Here is a 22,525-nt window from a genome sequence, read left to right on the forward strand (position 1 = left end):
TGTGTTTACAAAAGGCACGTTTCAACCTTTTTTTTTTTTTTTTTTTTTTTTTTTTAAATGATTCTGTTTTAGGATCTTGGAAAAACAGCATCTGAAAACACAAGGGTGGAAATCACTGCTTTCTACCAAAATATACCTCCAGAAGAGGAGAATCTAGTTTTAGAACAGCAAAAAGAAACTTAAACAAGATCTAGTGGAGGCTGTGTTGTATTGTTGTGTTTTACTAAAAGAACAGAACTTTGTTGAGGAAGCATTCTATCAGAGAAGACGAAAGGTTTAATTCAATAGCACAGAACCCCCGACTGGCAGTTATTTTAGGTATACTCTTGAGCTTTGCATTAATCAGTGATGGTCTATTAAAATAGAGCACTTTTGAGTAAACTTGTTGGTTTTTTTTTTTTAATATTTATTTTTTAGAGAGAGACAGAGTGTAAGCAGGGGAGGGGCGGAGGGAGAGGGAGACAGAATCCGAAGCAAGCTCCAGGCTCCCAAGCTGTCAGCACAGAGCCCGACGTGGGGCTCGAACTCACAAACTGTGAGATCATGACCTGAGCCGAAGGCAGACACTGAACCAACTGAGCCACCCAGGCGCCCCTAACCTTGTTGGTTTAAGCCCAAGAAGGATTAGTGTTATGTCAACTTACATTTCTTGACATAGGTCATACTAAGGTACGGTTCCAGGATGTTTCTTACAGTGAAGGAAAAAAATGGGTTTAACGTAACTTGGAAGAAAAAGCGTTCTCAGTAACTTTTCTTAAACAGCTGCAGATACTCCTATAGACGAGAGCTTCACTTATATAGTGTTAACATTCAGTCTTACATGGATGCGATTCTGAACAGTTATGCATTGAAACACCGTGCTGGGCTTCTAAATCTGATATTATGCATAAAAATGATGAAGGAAGAAATACATGTTTGAGATCTGAAACAGTTATAATGAATATTTTGTGTAGGCATTTACATTGTCCTTTTTCTTTTTTTTTTTTTTTTTAATTTTCCTCGCAGGCTGAAAATCTTCTCCTTGATGCTGATATGAATATTAAAATTGCTGACTTTGGTTTCAGTAATGAATTTACAGTCGGGAACAAATTAGACACATTTTGTGGAAGCCCACCCTACGCTGCCCCCGAGCTTTTCCAAGGAAAGAAGTACGACGGGCCTGAAGTGGATGTGTGGAGCCTCGGCGTCATTCTCTATACATTAGTCAGCGGCTCGTTGCCTTTTGATGGCCAGAATTTGAAGGTATCGGTGGAAGTCGGTACTAATGTTTTATCTCAGGCATGATCATTTCAGGAGCCAGTTAGGAGTACTTTCTTTGCCTTCTTAAGGAACTACGGGAGCGAGTCTTACGAGGAAAGTACCGTATTCCCTTCTATATGTCCACCGACTGTGAAAATCTTCTGAAGAAATTATTGGTGCTGAATCCAATAAAGAGAGGCAGCTTAGAAGTAAGTTATTGTTTGTACTCCGCGTTTAAAGTTTCACAATTAAAATATTCCAAGAGCATTCTAAATAATTTTTCCCCTGTGGCTTTTGTTGTGTTTTTTTGTTTGTTTTCGTGTTTTTGTTTTTTGGCGTTTTGTTTCTTAGAAAATGGGCAAATCATGTAAATTCAGGGCTAGGGAAGGTGGCATGATTCTTTCCCTGCTCAGAAGTTGTCATGTTCGGCTTCTTTAAAGACTGTTATTTCTTCTTTGTCCTGCAGTGAAGTATTAAATTAAAACAACATAAAAATAGGAATGAAATGGACTTTTTGTTGGAGAAGGAGGAAAACCTGGCCCATCAGAAATTGCTCCAAAGTGGGAGCCTTGTGTGCAGCAGGAAATACTGGTATTTCAAGGATGAAAGAAAAGATAGTCGAAGTTCTAATCCAGTGAATATTTCATGACTGAATTTCATATCTGAAATTAGTAGCTGACATTAAACAATTTTACAGAAGGTCCCTGGGTGGCTCAGTTAGTTGAGCGTCGACTTTGGCTCAGGTCATGATCTCGCTACTCTGTGGGTTCGAGCCCCAGGTCGGGCTCTGTGCTGACAGCTCAGAGCCTGGAGCCTACTTCGGATTCTGTGTCTCCTTCCCTCTCTGCCCCTTCCCTGCTCGTATTCTCTCTCTCTCTCTCTCTCTCTCTCTCTCTGAAAAATAAATAAACATTAAAAAAACTTAAATTTTTTTAAAGAAAACACTCAATATCAGTACAGAAAATTTACAGTTTAAGTCGAACATACTGGAAACAGGGATTTCATTTCTAAAATTTTTTTTTTCAATGTTTATTTATTTTTGGGACAGAGAGAGACAGAGCATGAATGGGGGAGGGACAGAGAGAGAGGGAGACACAGAATCGGAAACAGGCTCCAGGCTCTGAGCCATCAGCCCAGAGCCTGACGCGGGGCTTGAACTCATGGACCGCGAGATCGTGACCTGGCTGAAGTCGGACGCTTAACCGACTGCGCCACCCAGGCGCCCCAGGGATTTCATTTCTTAACACACTGTTGTGTTGCATACATACGTTCCACACGCGAGGTTATTTGTAATAGATGCTGTTGTGCGGTTATAAATATACTCAGTACGTTATAGCCACGTAACATCAGAGGTTCACAAAACCAAAATGTCTAACCTTTTTTTCTTCTGACACTGCCATTAAACCACTTTCTAAGGATTTCGCCCATCTGTTTTGAAGAATGATATTTTAACCTGTGCTAAGACGATTTCAGAGATCCCGCATGTATTATCCACTGGTACTTTCTTGTCTTCATTTATTTGCCTTAATAGATGGGGTAGAGAATTCAGGGAGTTAACCTTACTTGAACTGGACTTTTTAGTGTAGCAGTGGGGCTTTCTGGCATAGACTTCATGCTGGGTAGGAGACAGCTTTATGGTGAGTCAGAGCTCACTGTGTTACAGAGCTCTCAGGTTACTTTGGGCTTTGTAACTTTGTTTCCACAAATATTTTCCACCAAAAGGTACAGTATGTTTTGATGGAAGTTAAAAGATGGTGACTTCCATTGGGAAATTATTTTATAAATGCTTTATACCAGTGAATCAAATATCAGATATTTTTTACTGACTTACTTGTTTAAACGTGATTACTTCCTTCCTATAATTTTTGTGGGTTTTTTTTTCCTTTGAGGGTAAAAGAGTATGTTATCAGTGTTTTCGTACAGAGGCCTGCCTTCTTTAATATTATTACTTTTCTAAAATTGTTTTTTGGGGCGCCTGGGTGGCTCCATCGGTTAAGCGTCCGACTTCAGCTCAGGTCACGATCTCACAGTATGTGAGTTCGAGCCCCGCATCAGGCTCTGGGCTGACAGCTCGGAACCTGGAGCCTGCTGCCGATTCTGTGTCTCCCCCTCTGTCTGCCCCTCCCCTGCTCATGCTCTGTCTGTCTCTGTCTCAAAAATAAATTAAAAAAAAAAACAACATTAAAATTATTTTTAACCATTATTCATAGAAAGTTACGTGAGGGGCGCCTGGGTGGCTCAGCCGGTTAAGCGTCCGACTTCGGCTCAGGTCATGATCTCACGGTCCGTGAGTTGGAGCCCCGCGTTGGGCTCTGTGCTGACAGCTCAGAGCCTGGAGCCTGCTTCGGATTCTGTGTCTCCCTCTCGCTCTGCCCCTCCCCTATTCATGCTCTGTCTCTCTCTGTCTCAAAAATAAATAAACGTTAAAAAAAAAAAATTAAGAAAGTTACGTGAAATAGTGAAAAAAGTTAAAACTGTTGACTCTCATATCAGTTCTAAAATTTTATGGCAACAGGGGGCTCAGTCAGAGGAACATGACGACTCTTGATCTTGGGGTCATGAGTTTAAGCCCCACGTTGGGTGTAGAGCTTACTTAACAAAAATAAAGACTATTTTAAAAATAAGTAAAATTTTATGGCAACTTGAATTTTTCTTAATCCTGCTTTATGACCCACTTTTATCATAGGAACCTAGTTTACCTGAATGTCACTTAGTAAAATGTTCACAGTTGAGGCATCCGCTTAACTAATGAGAAGAGCAAAAAGAACATACAAAAATGATTATGGATGTTACAAATCCCTTAGACAGTTGATATGATGTACTTAGTCACTTAAAGATGATTAATTTACAGTAGCCACATACTTAAGTCATTCATCCTTATTAGCGTTAAGATGCAAAAGATGAAAGTATTGGAATTCTGGGTTGAATTTTAAAGCCAAATTGCTGCATTAAAACATTTGATCATCAGAGTCTCAGCGCTATGTATTTGAGTATAGACTGGAACCTTCTGTTCCAGCTTATCAAAACTAAGTTTTCCAGCCACAGAACCATGAGTCTGCATCGGAAACATTATCATAATGTTGCAGATATCACTGTACAAAGGCTAGTCCGCCTTTGTGGGCTAGTTCCCGAAATAACTTTCCAAAGAAACCTGACACCGTTTAAAAAAAAGAAAGAAAGAAGAGAAAAGAAAAAGAAAAGAAAAAAAAAAGATTGCTAATACCAAACCTTGAGAAACTCCCCCTTGAAATAGCAATAATGTCAAAAATCATTTGAGTCTTCACTTCCATTTTTCGTACCAACTTTAGTAGCGACTGTACAGCAAAAAAATCCTTAAGCTCTAAAAAAAAACCCCACAGTTTGCAAAACCCTAATCTTGAGTGTGTAAACATAAATTTTTGTACGGTAGTAATGTTTCCGTGTTGTGGTGCATTCTTTTTTTCTTTTTTCTTTTAACTTAAAAGGTTTTGGGTCGGGTACTTCTCTTCTTTATCGTAAACGTGAGCTCCTTCCTTGCCAGTAGCAATGTTGTTCTCTTTGGGTTAGTTGTTTCCATGGTCTTTACTAATAATAATAACGTGATATGCTTTTTTTCCCTTTGGGATATATGCTTAGATATATTCTCCAGAGTGTAATTAGTGCGTCAGAGGGTGTAAACAGTCTGACAGGTCTTCTGTATCATTGCTACAAGATTGAATGTGACCTAAGGCATTTGAAGGTATCTGTTCTCCACCTGGATTCAGTATTCGATGTAATAATTTCCCACATTTGATGCCTTTATGGTAGTTATATGGCTTGTCATAATTGCCTTAATTTATCTTTATTTCATCTGAGATAATGCTTAGTATTTTTAATGACTAGGTTAACTGTGCTTTTTTACATAGAAGCTCTCTGTGTCTTTGAACCGCTAGTCTAATGGAGTCTGGTTAATCAGCCTTACCGGATTTGTAACATCTTAATATGAAATATTTCCTCTGTTAATTCTTATATGTAAAAACAAATGAAACTTTGTGAATTTTTTTCAGTGCTACTTGAGTGTCAAGAGTTACTGATTAGAGCAAACACTAGTCTTTCTTCACTATATAATTTGTTAATGTTGAAGTTCAATTTAAGAATCTTATTATCTTGTTATCTTACTAAACTTCTAATTTAACTCTGATATCTTCCTCTTCTCAAATATAATTGCTACTTCATTAAAGGATTTCTTAAAGCCTTATATATTAAGTACCTAATTTATCGCCCATGATAATAAAATGAATGAAATTACTGCTTGACCTCTAGTTGTTTCTAGATCTAAATGGCTGCATAATTTTTCCAAGTTGTGTATGAATGCTGTCAGAGCTTGCTCACTGCACTAATAACAGGAGGGATAGTATCACACAGGATTTTTAAAGGATTTGTGTTTTATATTATACACTATGATACTTTTTTCCCTATTTATTGGAATATTGGTGTGTCTAGATACTTTTATTAGAAAGAAACTGATCACGTTTTTCTGCTATCCCCTCTGTGTATGTCCTTAATTTTCCCAGTTCTTAACCAGAATGGACTGTGTTACCTCTCAAAATAATGCAAAAAATATGAGCCTAAGGCAAAGCTCCTCTTTCTGGCGCTTTCTCTGTCATCTATGTTTCTCCTCAAAAAAAGTATTTATTTTTGCTTTAACACCTTTTCAGCTGCTGCTAAGGTAGTCTTGCAAATCTTGCTTGCATCTGCCCAATACAAGAGGCAATAAAGCAAAAATTAGTAATAATAACAACCTTTTTTAAAAAAATGAAAGAGGGGCGCCTGGGTGGCTCAGTCGGTTAAGCGGCCGACTTCGGCTCAGGTCATGGTCTCGCTGTCCATGAGTTCGAGCCCCATGTCGGGCTCTATGCTGACAGCTCAGAGCCTGGAGCCTGTTTTGGATTCTCTCTGACCCTCCCCCGTTCATGCTCTGTCTCTCTCTGTCTCAAAAATATAAAAAAAAATTTTTTTTTAATAAATAGATGAAAGATTTCTACATACAGATTCAGAAGTATATGGTGAACTTTTACAGGGGTTAAAACCATTTAAGAAAAATTTCCATCTGGCAATCCTGAAGTCCATAAATTTTTAATGTGAACCTAAGGTATAAGTTGTGTATTTCCACTGTTAATTTCTTTCTTGATAATTCATCTGAATCAGTTATTTTGGTAGAATTTCTAGCAAATAGTCATCTGTGTCCATTGGCAGTGGTGGCTGGAGCGAGCTCTCTCTTGTTCGGTTTGGAATCTTGTTTGACCTCTTGTTTCTCATTTTGAGATATCTCAGGGGGGGCCTGGCTGGCTCAGTTGGTAGAGGATGTGGATGTGACTCTTGATCTTGGAGTCATGAGTTCAAGCCCCACGTTGGGCTTAGAGATTACTTCGAGGGGAGAGAGGGGAGAGAGAGGAGAGAGAGAGATGCCCGGGTGGCCCAGTCAGTTGGGCGTCCAACTCTTGCTTTTGACTCAGGCCCTGATCTCCTGGTTCCTGGGATCGAGCCCCATGCCGGGCTCTGTGCTAGTGGTGCAGAGCCTGCTTAGGATTTTCTCTCTTCCTCTCTCTCCCCCTCCCTCGCTTGAGCTCTCTCTCTCTCTCTCTCAAAATAAATGAGCATTTGTTAAAGAGAGAAACCGAGATCTCAAGTGAAATCTGAAGTGGGTTCATTTATTTGGCAGGTCTAGCGCGCTGTGCGGCCTTGAGGTGCGCCTGTAGCCACACGGCGAGGGCTACGTGACCACTCGCCTGGCCCGCAGCACCTCCGTTTCCGGGGGCCTTTCTGCCTTGGCCTCGGGGCAAACCCTGGCTCCCACAGAAGAAGTGTTTAGGGCATGAGGTTCACACAGCTAAGAACAGCTTCTTGCACATGGGTCTTCCCTCTTCTACATTCATAGTTTGCTGTTTCCTGTGCCTTATTCTTGGAAAAGACCTTCACATTCAGAAGTAAGAGTTTATGCCTCTACGCGTTCCTTTAAGCAGATTTTCTTTCCCACCTTTACCTTCCATTCCTTTTGCCAAAGGAAAATTTTCTTCAGACGATTTTTATTTTGCTTTGAAATCAACTACCTTTGTGAGACAGACTGTGCTGGGTGGACCCTTGGCAATCCCCAGTGACGACAGTAAGAAAAAAAGGACGGCAAAACCGTGTTCCTTCTCTCCTCGCTGCCCTGGTGTCTCCATATCCCTGGGATTTCCCCCACTTTCCCTGGATGAGCCTTGCCTCAGATCTAACTTTGTGTGAGGACCAGCGGGGTTCCTTCTCCTGCTACGTCTCCTCAGATTGTTCCTCTCACAGCGCCTGGGTGGCTCGGTCGGTTAAGCGTCCGACTTGTGGTTTCAGCTCAAGTCATGATCTCATGGTTCCTGAGTTCAAGCCCCTCATCAGGCTCTGTGCTGACAGCGTGGAACCTGCTTGGGATTCATTCATTCATTCTCTCTCTCTCTCTCTTTCTCTGTCTCTCTCAAAATAAATAAACATTAACAAAAAAAATGTTGTGTGACATCCATGTTGGTGAAATGTAGCATTTCTCCATCGCCCATCACATCATGTTTAAATCCAGTCATCTGAAGATACTACCTTTATCTCCCATTCTTCTGTATTTTTCCACGTTACCTTGGTTCCGAGTCAGAGAAGGGAGCTTCCTCACGGTTTCCTCCTGAATTCTTCTGCCTTGACTCTTCCACCAACCCCGATTCTCCCGGTGTTTCCAGAGTCACCTCACATTCTCTCTCCTTATGATCCTTCCCTGAAAACCCCAGCCCACACCACAAGTCGCCCCTTTGCCCTTTGTTAATAAGCACAATATGCACTGCTAATAGCACAGTTTTGAATAATTAATTCTGTCGTGTGTTCAGATGCTTTCAGGTTTCAGGAGCAAATCTTATTTCCGCAGGTAAAAGACAAGTTGCCTGCGGGTTGTGGCCCACACACGTTTTTCTCCTTGATGACGACAGACACACAATGGTTATGAAACGAACACCCAGCAAGCACAGTGTAATTGAGAAATATCCGGAAATTTGGAGTATCTTCATTTTGCTTTTAATTGCCCATCTTCCAGCTAGCAAATCTGTTACTGCTCCTGCGTTTCTCACTTAATTCACGGATACAGTGTTGTTTATTCCACCAGGCGCCTGACTTAGAATCCTCAGAACCCTTTTGGATTCCAGCCTTTCTTTCCCTCGTTCCCAGAACAAATTCTGTCATCAGGTGCTTTGAATGATACCTCTGTAGCTCTTCCTTCTTCAGTGTCCTCAGGCCCAGCGCAGCCCTCGGTTGTCTGTCTCCCGGAAGTTCTAGTGGCTTCCTCAGCCGTCTTCGTTGCTAAGCTCCTCTCAACATGTCATTGTACCCGGGGCTTCTGTAGCAGCCTTATTTTAAAATATTGCCCAGGGCCGCATCGCATGGGTGGCTCAGTCGGTTAAGCGTCTGACTTCAGCTCAGGTCATGACCTCATGGTGCGTGAGGTCGAGCCCCGCACCGGGCTCTCTGCTCTCAGCACAGAGCCCACTTCGGTCCCTGTCTCTTTCTCTCTCTGCCCAGCTCGTGCTTTCTGCTCGTTCTTTCTGTCTCAAAAATAAATAAAAACATCAAAAATAAAACAAAATATTGCCCAGTCCAAACGCAGCACCAAGCGTGTGTGCTGAGAAAGGTAGTGAAGGCCCAGTCTTTATCCTCAAGGGCTCTAACTTCAGTGAAAGCAGATCCCTGTGTGCCTCTCATAGCTCTCTCCTTCAGAAAAGCTCCCTCTTCTGTCCCGTCCAGCCCCCACTCTGCTGACACCTTTGTCTCACAGCCTCTGTACGTGTATCTCCCATTTTAGAAAAAGGCACCCTTCAAGCCCGCAGTCCCTGCCTAGAATCCCTCGTGTTCCTCCCTTTCCGGCCCGACTTTGTAAAAAGTAGCTCCGCTTACGCTGCGCGTGTCCTCGCCTGTGCCTTATTTCTCAGTGGCCCCTCTGCTCCCCTGAAACCTCCCTCAGGGACGCCACTCGTGTTTGCTCCTAAACACAGCAGGTTACTTTTTTATTATCACCTTCTTTGACAGGACCTCCTCGATAAACTCGCCTTGGGGCGCCTGGGTGGCTCGGTCAGTTGAGCGTCCAGCTCTTGATTTCAGCTCGGGTCACGATCACGCGATTGGTTCATGGCACCGAGCCCCTGGTCAGACTCTGTGATGACAGTGCAGAGTCTGCTTGGGATTCTCTAACCCTCTCCTCTCTCTCTCTCTCTCTGTCCCTCCCCTGCTCATGTGCTCACTTGCTCTCAAAATAAATAAGTGAAACATTTTTAAAAACTAAAAACTCTTGCCTTTCCTTCCGTGTCACACTGTGCAGATTTCCCTCCTCCACTCACTTCTCGGGTCACTTTTCTCTCTAACCCTTAAATGCCAGTGTTCCGTGGGGCTGTGCCGTGGACCCCCCTCTACTTCTTCCGACTCTGTTTGGGATTCCTGGAGAATCCACAGCTTCTGATGTCATGTGTCAGCTGCTTCCTGAATCTCCGTCCTCAGCCCAGATTTCTCTTGAGCTTCTCTGGAGCTCACAGAACATTACAGAACGTGTCTATTTGGATATCTATCCGCCAGCACCTCAAACTCCTCTGCTCCAACGCTCAGCCGCCTCTTTCCCCATCCAGTCTCCTCCTCTTTCTGAATTTGCTCTCCCAGTAGGTGGTGTCCACGTCTACTCCGTCGTCTACACCAGGAACCCGGGCATCATCTTCTCTTCCTCTGAACGGTCCCACATCCTCATTCCCCCTCGTATCCAGTCACGAAGTTTTCTTGATTTTTACCAGCCCAGTATTGAAAATCCGTCCTTTCCCCTCGCCACTGCCTCCGTTTAATTCAGACGGGCATCACCTCTCTCCTAGATTCTTGCTAAAGCCTCTTAGCTGACTTCTGGGCCTCCAGTCACGAACCCCTCTGGTTCACTCTCCACACACTGGCCAGAGAGACTTCAAAATCACACCCTCCAGACGTGCCCCTTAGGTGACTGAAAGAAACCCTATTAATATTCTACCCTCATCTTGCCTCCCCACCCATCCCACCGGTCGTACTGAACTCGCTGTCCGCCAGACACGCACCCCTGCCGTTTGCCCTTGGGTGTCTGCCCGTGTGGCCTGCGTTCTCCCTTCCAGTCCCTTGTCATGTGATGGACTCTTACTCTTCCAGAATCTTTCACTTGCTGCAGATCTGACTGTGACAAGTCTCGTCCCACTCGTTATTATCTTCAGTCTGTTAACATTGCCATCTTGAACTTGAGAACATCACCAAGGATGTAATTTGAGTTTCTGTGAGTTCGTTTACTCTAGATCCCTCATGTAATGATTATCTGTCCTTTTGTGGTTGGCCTATTTCACTTAGAAATGTCCTCAAGTTTCATCCGTGCTACAGCATATGGATTTCCTTCTGTTTTAAGGCTAAGTAACATTCCGTTGTGTGTATAGACGACATCTTCTTTACGCATTCATCCATCAGACGCCTGGGTTGCTTCACACCTTGGCTGTTGTGAGGAAAGCTGTGGTGAACACGGGGGTGCAGATACCCCTCAAGATTCCGTTCTCATTTCTTGTGGGCATAAACCCAGAGGTGGGATTACCGGATCATATTTATAGGTCTGGTGGTACCTTTTGAGGAGCCTCCACACTGTTCGCCGAAGGAGAAACACCGTCGTGCGGGCACAGTGGCAGCACCCACGGGCTCCTGTTCTCCACGTCCTCGCCAACACTTGTTACTTTCACTTTTTTCTATAGTAGCCATCCTGACAGAAGTGAGGTGATACCTCGCTGTGGTTTTTATTTCCCTGATATTTAGTGATGTTAGATTAGTGACCTTTTCATAGGGTTATTGGCTCTTGGTGTATATTCTTTTGGAGAAATATCTATCCAAGTCCTTTGCCCATTTTTGAATTGGGCAGTTTTGTTGTTAGTGAATTGTCGGATTTCCCATATGTATTCTGCATATTAACCCCTTCTCCAATATATGTTTGTGAACATTTTCCCCATTCCGTAGGATGCCCCCAATTAGGTTGCCTTTTAACAAACCGGGACTGCTCGAATTCGCACCTCTCCTGGTTTTGACTCTAATTCACACCAGTCCCTGTTTTCATCCCCATCCTTGCTCATCCCTGAGTCTGGCTTCCATTCTGACATTCTGACCACTCTCCCCTTCCACATTCTCTGAGCCGTCTTTACTTACTAACCCTGTCTTCACTTACTAACCCTGTCTTCCATTCCCCATGGTGTCTGCTTTCCAAACGCTTTTATAAGTGGTGGTTTTAAAATGCAGGTGTAGGGGCGCCTGGGTGGCGCAGTCGGTTAAGCGTCCGACTTCAGCCAGGTCACAATCTCGCGGTCTGTGAGTTCGAGCCCCACGTCAGGCTCTGGGCTGATGGCTTGGAGCCTGGAGCCTGTTTCCGATTCTGTGTCTCCCTCTCTCTCTGCCCCTCCCCCGTTCATGCTCTGTCTCTCTCTGTCCCAAAAATAAATAAACGTTGAAAAAAAATTAAAAAAAAAAAATGCAGGTGTATAAGTATACATTGGGTAGAAGACCAGGAAAAATGAATACTCTCTTCACTAATCTTAAATGCAATAAGATGAAGCAAAGGTTGAAATCACTGGGTTCTGAGATTAAAACTTGCAAATGAGATAATATTCCTTTTAGAGGAATATGGGCAGCAGGTTATTTTGAATCCATACATTCAGGGAGTGTGCGTGACGATAGTTGTCACTGTCACAAGGTATGTAAGTGTGTCCCAAAGCCTCACCCCTCTTTCGGCCTGGCAATCAACCTGCAGACTGACTTTAGATTGAAAACATCATGATTCTTGCTGAGTGAACCCAAAAATTTCACACTAAAAATAGAGCTAAAATAAGTGGTGGAATGTTCTGATTGGCCAAACATAATGTAAAGTTTATTTCCTAGCAAATAATGAAAGATCGGTGGATGAACGTCGGTCACGAAGAAGAAGAACTAAAGCCATATTCTGAGCCTGAACCAGATTTCAATGACACGAAACGGATAGGTAAGTATTTAAATACTGGGAGACGTGCTGGCCCTACACTGTAAGAGACCTGCACTCTACCAAAATAGTGTTTAAAAACATAAATAGGAAATCATTTTTATTTGGAAAACACTTGCATTGTCATCTTTTCTTTCCCTGAATTTTCACCAAACGTTACAATTTCAAGTTTGTCCTCATGTATTTTAAAATCCATTTCAGTTCTTGACAACAGTGATACAGAAGTTAAAATAATGTAGATAAACCTAGTTCTTTTCTTTCAGCAAATCCCTAACAGGAGGAATGGTTTAAGTATCAGCATTGATCAGACTGATAAGTATCAGCAAAACATAGCGTGTATTTTAACCAAAAATGTGGAGGCACTTGAGCTGAGGGGATGAACACTTTGGCTCTCCCTTTCTATTTTCCGCCGTCTCGGCGGGGTGCATCCTCCCACACCCAGCCGCGCTCTGCTTCCAACCTGTTCTCTGCAACTCGGTCTCCGTTACCAAAGCCAGCAGAAACTCACAGCTGACTCATCTCAACCGTGCTCCTCTCTGTCTTGAGAGCAGAGGGGCAAGGGAGGCGTGTTCTAGGGTGTTAGGAATCGGCTCAGAACAACTGCGGGATTCAAGCCTCCCAAAGAAGAATCAGCCTGCCTTCAGATCAGAAAGTAGGAGTTGTTAGGAGATGAGAGAAACCACTCCATGGGTGGTGGACGGTGTGTTAACAGATAGAGAAAAAGAAGGGGTTTTGTGTGTGTCACAGATGGATAGTGTGTCTCTGGCTGAACAGAGGAGCTCAGGAATGTGTTAGGTGGTGAGAAGCGGGCTAGGCACGTGAATGTGGATCCCATGGTGTAGTTTCTGTATGAAAAATTGTGACTGTATAGCATCTGAATATGCAGTATCTGTGTGTTAATAATACAGAAGTTTTGGTAATGTTACTCTTTAAAATTCCAGAATTTTTCATATCTTGTGTTGGCAAACTTACATTTGTTGGTTTGTTTACTAAAATAAACCCATTTTCAGAAAATTTGCATTTTTTTTCTAGACATCATGGTCACCATGGGTTTTGCGCGAGATGAGATAAATGACGCCTTAATAAATCAGAAATATGATGAAGTTATGGCTACGTATATTCTACTAGGTAGAAAACCACCCGAAGTAAGTTCTTTACCTTTTCAGATTAATGTCAACTGTTTCTTGAGACAAGTGACAGCTAAGATATAATGTTAGCGCATCTGTATGGTATGGAAAATAATATAAAGGCCCTAACATTCTTATTTTTCGAGTTCAAACTCAAGATGCTAAGTTATGAGCTGATTTCATTTCCAAGTACCAGGGGGGATTTCTGCTATGCAAGAGCAGACCAAGTACCTTGCTTAGCTCCGAGGGGCACACACAGTCTAGTCTTTGAGAATGAGAGCCCCCAGGGTTGTGTCTCCAGAAACAACAGCCCTGCACAAAGGAACATGGTTATTCTGGGTGTGCAGGAAGACGAGACGGAAGGAAGGGATGGCATTTAAAACAAAACATGTATCTGAAGTGATTTGAGTAGGTGGGAACCCAGGAAAATGTTGTTTGGTGGTATTTTGCCTAGAACATCCAGTGGCTCTGATCCTTGCAATGGGGAATTCTCAGGGCCAGGAGAGATCTGTATAATAAGGAGATAGATTCAGGTCAGGAATAACTGTGTACAGATGGTGGTTGAACCATAAAACCAAACAGTCCTTTGGCACAGCAAAAATAAAGGTATGAATTGAGAGTCAAGAACAGAGCTGAGAACATTGACAGCTTGTTAATGATTAGATACCTGTGGGAGGCACTTTGTGGAATAGACTGAAATTCTCTTTAATTAGACGGTAGCTGTTGGCGAAGCAGTACATTCAGCTGACGTTTACGGACTCTGCCGTGTTCTGCTCGCAAGGAGCCCTCGTTCTAGAGGGGGTCGCAGTCAGCGGTGCGCTTACAGCGTGCCGCTGCTCTAGTCGGGGGCAGGTGCAGGGCGCTCCAGGACAGACAGGACGACAGACATCCACAGCAGGCCGACACGTCAGGTAGAATTAGCAGTACTTGGCGGCCTGTTGGAAATGAGGCCGAGGGACCCTCAGATTTGTAGCACAGGTGACTGGTTTTGTGAGACGTATTTGCCGGGATACGAAAAGAGTGGATTTCAGGGGGAAGATGAAGGTTTGTTCAACTTGAGGTGGGTGAATTTGAGATTCCTCTTGGGTGGAGCTCTTCAGTAGACACTTGGGTGTAAAGGTCTGGGTTGGAGGGAGTGTTAGAAGCAGCAGTAATAGATTTGCGAGCTGTCGTCAGAGGAGCACGGCACTAACGTGCCAGCCACTGTTCTGAGGACTTCGCACGTGGTAACTCATCTGTCCCTCTCTGGCCCTGCCAGCTGGGTACTGCCATTCCAGTGGGGGGAGGAGCTCAATGGGGACACGAACAGCTGGAGAAGCGGTATCAAAGAAGGCAAATCAAGAGAAGTTTAAGAAGTGGGAAATAGTAAAATGGTTGTTTCTAAAGTCTTTGACTTATTTCTACTTACGTGTTGAGATTTCACTCCTGAGATCTTTAATTTTCCTCTTAAGCAAGCACTGGCGTCATAAGTATAGAACCCAGCCCGTGCATGAATTAAAATGAAGTTTGAATTGTATCGAATACAAACAAATGAGGCTACTCTAAGTAGTAAGAGCCTGAACTCTGGAGCCAGGTTCACTGGGTTTGAATCCCCACCCCTCCTCCACCCCAGCACAGCTGCTAACTATCAACTTGGGCACTTTCCTTAATTTCTCTGTGCTTCCAATCCCTGCTCCGTGAAATGAGGATAACAGTACCTACATCTGAGGGTCATTGAGAGGGTTAAATGAACTAATACTTGCACAGTTCCTAAAACAGTTTCTGGCACTTTACTGTGTGTTCCGTGTTATCTGTTACCACTTTCATCAGTATAACTCTGCTATTTGTCGTTAGTAACTTTACATATCAATTTACATTTTCCCTTGGGATGCCAGTGACTCAGTCAGAAGTTTGCGGGCAACAAACCTCTTGTGGTTACAAGGAGAGGGCTAGTGTATCGACCCCCTATTTACTGTGCTTATCTAAATAGATGTAGTCTCTAAATCAGAGTCAATAAACCAAATTTTGTTCTGTAAGTGTGGTAGGAAAAAAAACGGATGTTTGAAGTTAAAATTTTAGATTTCATCCTAAGTTTGAATTCCAACTATGCCTGAGTTTGAATCCCAAAGATTGCCCTTGGTCCTCCTAACCTCAGTTTTTCCATCTGTAAAGTTCAGGTTAGTAAACAATTGAATTTATTGTAATGACTACACAAAGTAACGTAGAAAGAGCCTGCTTAGCAAGACACCTACTATATGATAACCATTCAGTAAGTGGTAACTGGTCTTTGGTGTTTTGACTAAACTAAGGATCCCAAACCACTTGTACAAGATAACAGAAGGGCGCACGGACTCGTGGAGACCCACTGTACCCAGTTCTCTCCCTTCCTGGTTGCCAACTCACAGTTCTGTGTCCAAACTGATTTTTCTTTTCGGTTCTGATTACTCTTCGTATGGCTTGGGATAGATTAGAAAACCAGGAGTGCATATTGTTTGCATAAACATTTTTCTTTTAAAATCCTTGCGGTCTGTCTTCTCCTTATAGTTTGAAGGCGGCGAGTCGTTATCTAGCGGAAGCTTGTGTCAGAGGTCACGGCCCAGCAGTGACCTGAACAACAGCAGCCTCCAGTCCCCTGCCCACCTGAAGGTCCAGCGAAGCATCTCAGCAAACCAGAAGCAGCGGCGTTTCAGTGATCATGGTGGGGAGAAGTCAAACCAGTGAAAAGACACCAGTCCTGCTCAAACTTGTGTTTATCGAGAACTCTGCACTCATGTGTTTATGTGCTTGTATCATCTGTTATCACAGATTTCTATTATTGCATGATTAATAGAATCCCCCTTTTAGGGACTGACCTAACTTTTATAATCAAACAGTTTAATGTTAGTTCCAAGTGTAAAATATATAAGGAAGGATATTTTTAACTTAGAGGTTTTGTTCACCAGGAGAAACTGTGTCTGAGGATCTTCGGCTAACTGTGCTTTCTTAATGTGTTTATAGCTGGGCCCTCCATTCCCCCTGCCGTGTCATACACCAAGAGGCCTCAGGCTAACAGCGTGGAGAGTGAACAGAAAGACGAGTGGGACAAGGACTTAGCTCGGAAACTTGGCAGCACTACGGTTGGGTCAAAAAGTGAGGTGACTGCAAGTCCTCTTGTGGGGCCAGAAAGGAAAAAGTCTTCAACTATCCCTAGTGTGAGTGAACATTGTGGCACGTTGCAATTTGTTGTCAGATTGCTTTTGAAAAAAATAATCTTGGAAACCATCCTTTTAAAAAACATGTTTCGGGGCGCCTGGGTGACTCAGTCAGGCGTCTGACTCTTGATTTCGGCTCGTCATGATCTCGTGGTCATGGGATTGAGCCCCACATCAGGCTCTGTGTGAACAATGTGGAGCCTGCTTGGGATTCTCTCTCTCTCTCCCCCTCTCTGTCTGCCCCTCCTCTCTCTCTCTCTCTCTCTCTCTCTCTCTCTCTCTTTCTCTGTCTCAAATAAAAAATAAAAATAAAAGATTCAGAAAGACAGAAGCCAGAAGGAAAACCTACTCCTGGACTCACTAAAGTGTGAAACACACACACCAAAACCAAGTGAAAACTTCTGGAAAGTTTCCAGGATAAGGTAGAAGATGACCTTAACAGGAACAAAATTCAAACTGACATCAGATTTCTCAACAGTAGCACGAATGCAGGAAGACAAGTAGAGTGATACGTTTTAAGAACTAAAAGAGACTCACACTGAACCCAGAGTTTTGTATGTAGCCAAATTGTCGTTTCAGTGTGAAAGTCCGATAAGCACGTTCTTAGGCAGCAGATATCTCAGTGGCCTCGTTACATAGTGACCTGTTTGGAAACACTGTGGTGTGAGGAGAACCGTACTCCGACAGGAAGAGAAATGAATCTGCGGTGTCGCTGGAAAATATATGCAGTTGAACATGATGAAATAACTGGTTCAGGTGTGTATGTGGTGACAGACACACACACAAAATGAAAATTCAGAACCGACATTGTGGACAATACCCAGGAAGTAAGAATGGGGTGGAGATTAAAAGAAAAGGAGCCCACGCCTTTCAGCAAAAGATAAGATCAGAATAAGTTCTAAAAAAAGTCATGGGAGGGGGCGCATCTGGGTGGCTCAGTCGGTTGGGCGCCCGGCTTTCGATTTCAGCTCCGGTCGTGATCCCAGGATCGAGCCCCGTGTCTGGCTCCACACTGAGCATGGGGCCTAAGATTCTCTCTCTCCTTCTACCCCTCTCCCCAGCTTGTGCACTCTCTCTCTCTTGCTCTCTCTCTCGGAAAAAAAAAAAAAGAAAAAAGAGGAACAGTAGCATTGAGCAAACATGAGTTCAGGAACTTAGGGACAAACAACGTAAGAACAGAAATAGAACTTACAGCTTTTAAACCAACAGAAGAAAAAAAATTGGTTTAGCCTAGGGAAAGTAGGAAAAGAGAAGAAAAGGGAAGAAAGTACTTTAAATAGAAACATGAAGTAGAATACCAGAAAACCCAGCACAACCCTAATTGCAAAGGGTTTAAAACTCCCTAGCACCAACTGTCTCATGTAGTTCGTTGAAACCGTATCTTTTTAAAACATGTGATTTGATTGTCGCTGCCTAGACTCTGAAATAGGTGTGCATAACCATTTTCAGAACAGATAAATGTAACCACTCTACCTGCCCACTGATCTGTTTGGAAATGCTTTTTAACTCTAATAGAGTTTAAGACGTCATTAAGAAAAGTAGTTGTCCCAGGCAGGCCATCATTCTCCCTCACCTAAACATCCGCTACAGGACACTTTCTGAAGCATCATCACCCCACAGCACAGAAAGAAAGAATCTGGTCCCTTATTTTCTGCCACCGCCCTATAGCGATCTGTCATTCCACTGGGGTGGATCTTACTTTCCCGTCGATATACTCAGCTGCCTCTTTCCTCCCGTTTCCATGTGGTGCTCTTGTCTGAAGTTCCCCCCTCACGTTATGAAAATGCCATTCGTACAGGTCATTTCCAGCCCCGCCTCCTGGATCGAGTGTCCTGGGACTGAGCACTCCGGATCTCGTCAGTCTTTCTGATTGTCGTATCGTGTCATCGAGCTCTCAGCTGGATGCTGTCCTGTATTGTTGGCTGTCGCTTCCCCATGTAAACCTTCTCTCCCCTTGTTTATAATCTCCTCCTGTGTGTCGACATGCTGATTCCTCAGAATCATTGGTGCTGAGGCATGTGTGGCTTTTCAAAGCACGTTTAGTAAAGAGGGGATAACAACTCTGACACTGGTTTAAATTCAAGGTACTTATGCCACACTTCTTTATCATCTTTAAGGAAAAAAACAACACAAGCCAAGAGATTCTCATAGAGAAATTTTGTTCTGAGCCCCGTGGTTCTAAATTTATCTTCATTTACTGTATTAATTTTGGCAATGCAAGAAACCAAAATAATACATTTTGTTTGATTTTAACAGTTCAGAAATGTCTCAAGAAAAATTAACAGTTTACCCTACCTTCCATTCTCCACTTCCAATGTGACTAGTGTTATCATTTGGGAGAAATTCCTTTATAGGTTTTCCTTTTTAAAGAACACATAAATGAATATACGTGTACGTAGGGGATTTATTTTTTTATAAAAATGAGATCATACTGTGTCCGTTACATTTTAATTTTCTCACTTAAAATATCATCGGGTCCTTGTACATCCGAACACCTGGAGCCACTGCGGTCTCTTGAGGGCCTGCACGTTCTCTCCTCGGTACCGACAGACGCGTGTGTCACAGTTTATTCCCCTGTCCGTGCGGTGTTTAGAGTTTTCAGCTTTTCAGAGTATTTGTCCTTGGATACATAACGTCATTACTGTATTTCTCTTAAATACCTTCTCAGAAGTTTGGTTTCTGGGTGACCAGGTTTTTTTAACCTCAGGTGGCTCACCCCAGTCTCCAGTGTCCCTGAGTGCACAAGCCACCCCCCTCACTGCCACCCCCTCATCCAGGGCCCCGGTGCTAATGCTGGGCGCTAATGCACGCTCCTGGCTATGTGCGTACCCTTGGAACATGCACAGTTAAATTTTTAATAGACGCTACCAGCATAATTTTGATGGCTGGAGTAATTAGAGTAATTCTATCTCCACAAGCTCATCAACAACTGGATATTAATCGACCTTTAAAATCGTTGCCTGAGGGCCGAAAAACAAAAAAGTGTATCCTTTTTGCCATTAATTTGCATTTTCCAGACTACGGTGACAATGATGGCATGGCCCGCAAAGCATAAAATGTTTGCCATCTGACTCCTCACACAAAGTTTCCCGTTCCCGAAATACAAAAGCCAGATACACAGCTCTGATCCCTTTCCTTTGAAGTAATGTCCAGGAGGAAGGAACTGAGCATTTACAATCCAGGTGCTGTCACATTATGAAATATTGGTTGAAAAAATAAACATTTTTACCCTTGATTCTATTAATTTGTAAAATGGAGTATAATAGGGGCGGGCACCTAGGTGGCTCAGTCAGTTGAATGTCCGACTTCAGCTCAGGTCAGGATCTCCCGATTCATGGGTTCAAGCCCCACATCGGGCTCTGTGCTGACAGCTAAGAGCCTGGCCCTGGTTTCGGATTCTGTGTCTCCCTCTCTCTCTGCCCCTCCCCGGCTCACACGCACGTACTCGCTTTCTCTGTCTCTGTCTCTCAAAAATAAAAAATGTTTAAACTTTTAAACAAAAAATGGAATATAACAGAAAATATTTAATGCACTCAAATGGCATGACATGGCTTTTCACTTTCTTTTTTCTTAAGTTTTTATTTAAATTCCAGTTAGTTAATGTGCAGTGTAATATTAACTTCAGGTGAATAATACAGTGATTCCATATTGCCATACAACACCTGGTGCTGATCACAAGTGCCCTTAATCCCCACCCCCTGTTTTCCCTGTCCCCCCTCCCACCTCCCTTCCGATGGCTTTTTGCTTTCTGATGGAAAAATAAATCATGAGATGAATAGATAATTTAGTAAGTCATGTAGTTTAGCAGTACTTTTTTAAGTTTTTTTTTTTTTTTTCCTTGAGAGAGAGAGACAGAGACTCCCAAGCAGGCTCCACACTGTCAGTGCAGTCTGATGCAGGCCTCGATCTCACGAACTGTGAGGCCGTGACCTGAGCCAAAACCAAGAGTTGGACGCTTAACCGACTGAGCCACCCACGCACCCCAACAGCACTTTTAATGTTTATGAATTAGAAACCTTTTTAAACCAGTAGTAAAATTTCTTACTTGTCAGTCTGCATTACTTAACATTGGTCTACTGTATGACTTAAGGGTGATACTGACAGGCTATAGAGAGCAGTGGGGGCAGGTCTGAGGTAAAGAGTTAAATAGATGTAATGGTTGGTGAAATTTGTTGGTTATCTGTATCTCTTTTATTTTTCGTCACCCACAACATCACAGACTCTAAACGATGGGAGTGTTTCTCTTTGTGAAAGACCTTAGGACTCTTTCTGCAGTAATAGGCAGGAAAAACAAACAATATTCTTCCCTTCCAGAAACTCCCATCCAAAAATTTTGCGCGTAGCAGTTAATGGTAAGCTCTTGGCTAGTCTAGAAACGTGGAAGCCAGATGTTGAGTTTTGAAGATGCAAATATGTTACGCTGTTTGTTCTTTTTTTTAACTTTTTATTTATTTTTGAGACAGGGAGAGACAGAGCATGAACGGGGGAGGGTCAGAGAGAGAGGGAGACACAGAATCTGAAACCGGCTCCAGGCTCTGAGCAGTCAGCACAGAGCCCGACGCAGGGCTCGAACTCACGGACAGTGAGATCATAACCTGAGCCGAAGTCGGACGCTTAACCGACTGAGCCACCCAGGCGCCCCAGTTATGCTGTTTTTTAATCAAAAGACAATAAAACTTGAAAATGTGTTTTTCAATGATATTCGTCACATACGCTAAGTAATACAAAATAGAAAATTTTGTGTCTTGTAAAAAATACTATTAATCACCATCTTTAAAAGAACAAGGGAAAGGAGAAACTACTTTCAGGGAGACTCAGAAAGGTTAAGATAATGATTATAAAATAAAACGTTTTACATAAAAATTATAGCGTGATTATATAACTTGCGGTCTAGTATAAAATAAGCCCAGGGGGTTGTCTACAGGGGTTGGTTTCTTAGGAAATGCAGAAAAATTTGTATATCCCCTTTAGGGAAGTTGCCAAGCTGAGAGTTAAGGGGTCTGCAAGGGTAGTTTCTCTCTAGGTCCCAAATCCTAAACAAAAAGAGCCTTACTTGTTCATCAGCCATCAGAGCGTTGTTATGTGAACTGGGAAAGTCAGTTCTAAAAGTTAGTTTTACAGATGAACCTGTATCACATGGAGTCAGTGAACCTGTGTTTCTATAACTTGTGCACGATCCTTGGCTGTTTGCCTGGCGGCGGTGGGGGGGGGGGCTGCTACCCCGAGGGCTGCTACCCCCAGTGTCACTGGCATCCAGGGGCAAAGAGAAGGGAGGTGGCGTGGGAAGATCCCGAATCCAGAAGGCACAGTTTTGAAGGAGAAACTGTTCACCCATCACACTTGGAGAAACAAAATAGTGTGACTGAAAATGGCCAGAGACAATTGGCCAGGAATTTGTGCACAATTAGGTTGCTCCTGTGACAATACAGCCCAAATGATGAAATCATCAAAAGTAAAGGTTTTTTTTAAGAACTGTAATGCAAGCTAGTTTCATAATGCATCTCTCCATGGTGAAACCTGAGTTGTCTGCCTTCACTTAATGTGGACAGTGTCTTACCTAAAAACATATTCTTCATCATCTTAGTCTGTTTTGCTGCCGTACTTTTATAGCTTTTAGTTTTTGTTTTTTGTGTAAATGGTGACAAAATTCCTTCCACCCAGGAGCCTGCACTTTTGAAGAGTTTGAAATCTGCACTTTAACAGTTTTGTTTATATGAGGCTTTTTTGTTCCTCCAAACTTAGTTGAAGCATATATCTATTAACTTTCTTGCCCTTATGATTAAACACATTTTAAGTTGGTTATGTATTTTAGAGAAGAGTGAAAGTTCGATTAGCCAGAAATAGGGTATTTTTTTCTGTTGGAATAAGGATTCAACAGAAGATTTATGTACCCCTTCTGGAAGTCATTCCTGTACGGTTTAGTACTAGTAACTAGTTGGGATTTGGGCAGGCACGACAGCAGGGGTTAT

General features: G+C 43.0%; 1 protein-coding gene across 1 annotated transcript in view; it reads left to right on the top strand.

Annotated features, from left to right (window-relative positions):
- MARK1 (microtubule affinity regulating kinase 1) overlaps window positions 1-22,525 on the top strand; it is a 120,658-nt gene that overhangs the window by 82,502 nt on the left and 15,631 nt on the right. The window contains exons 9-14 of the mRNA XM_040460962.1: window positions 1,006-1,242; window positions 1,329-1,448; window positions 12,163-12,262; window positions 13,292-13,404; window positions 15,910-16,063; window positions 16,363-16,556. Coding sequence (XP_040316896.1) covers window positions 1,006-1,242; window positions 1,329-1,448; window positions 12,163-12,262; window positions 13,292-13,404; window positions 15,910-16,063; window positions 16,363-16,556 — 918 coding nt within the window. The remainder of the gene's footprint in view (window positions 1-1,005; window positions 1,243-1,328; window positions 1,449-12,162; window positions 12,263-13,291; window positions 13,405-15,909; window positions 16,064-16,362; window positions 16,557-22,525) is intronic.

Source organism: Herpailurus yagouaroundi, unplaced genomic scaffold (genome assembly GCF_014898765.1).
Source record: "Herpailurus yagouaroundi ecotype Mexico unplaced genomic scaffold, PumYag 253, whole genome shotgun sequence".
Classification (NCBI taxonomy): domain Eukaryota; kingdom Metazoa; phylum Chordata; class Mammalia; order Carnivora; family Felidae; genus Herpailurus; species Herpailurus yagouaroundi.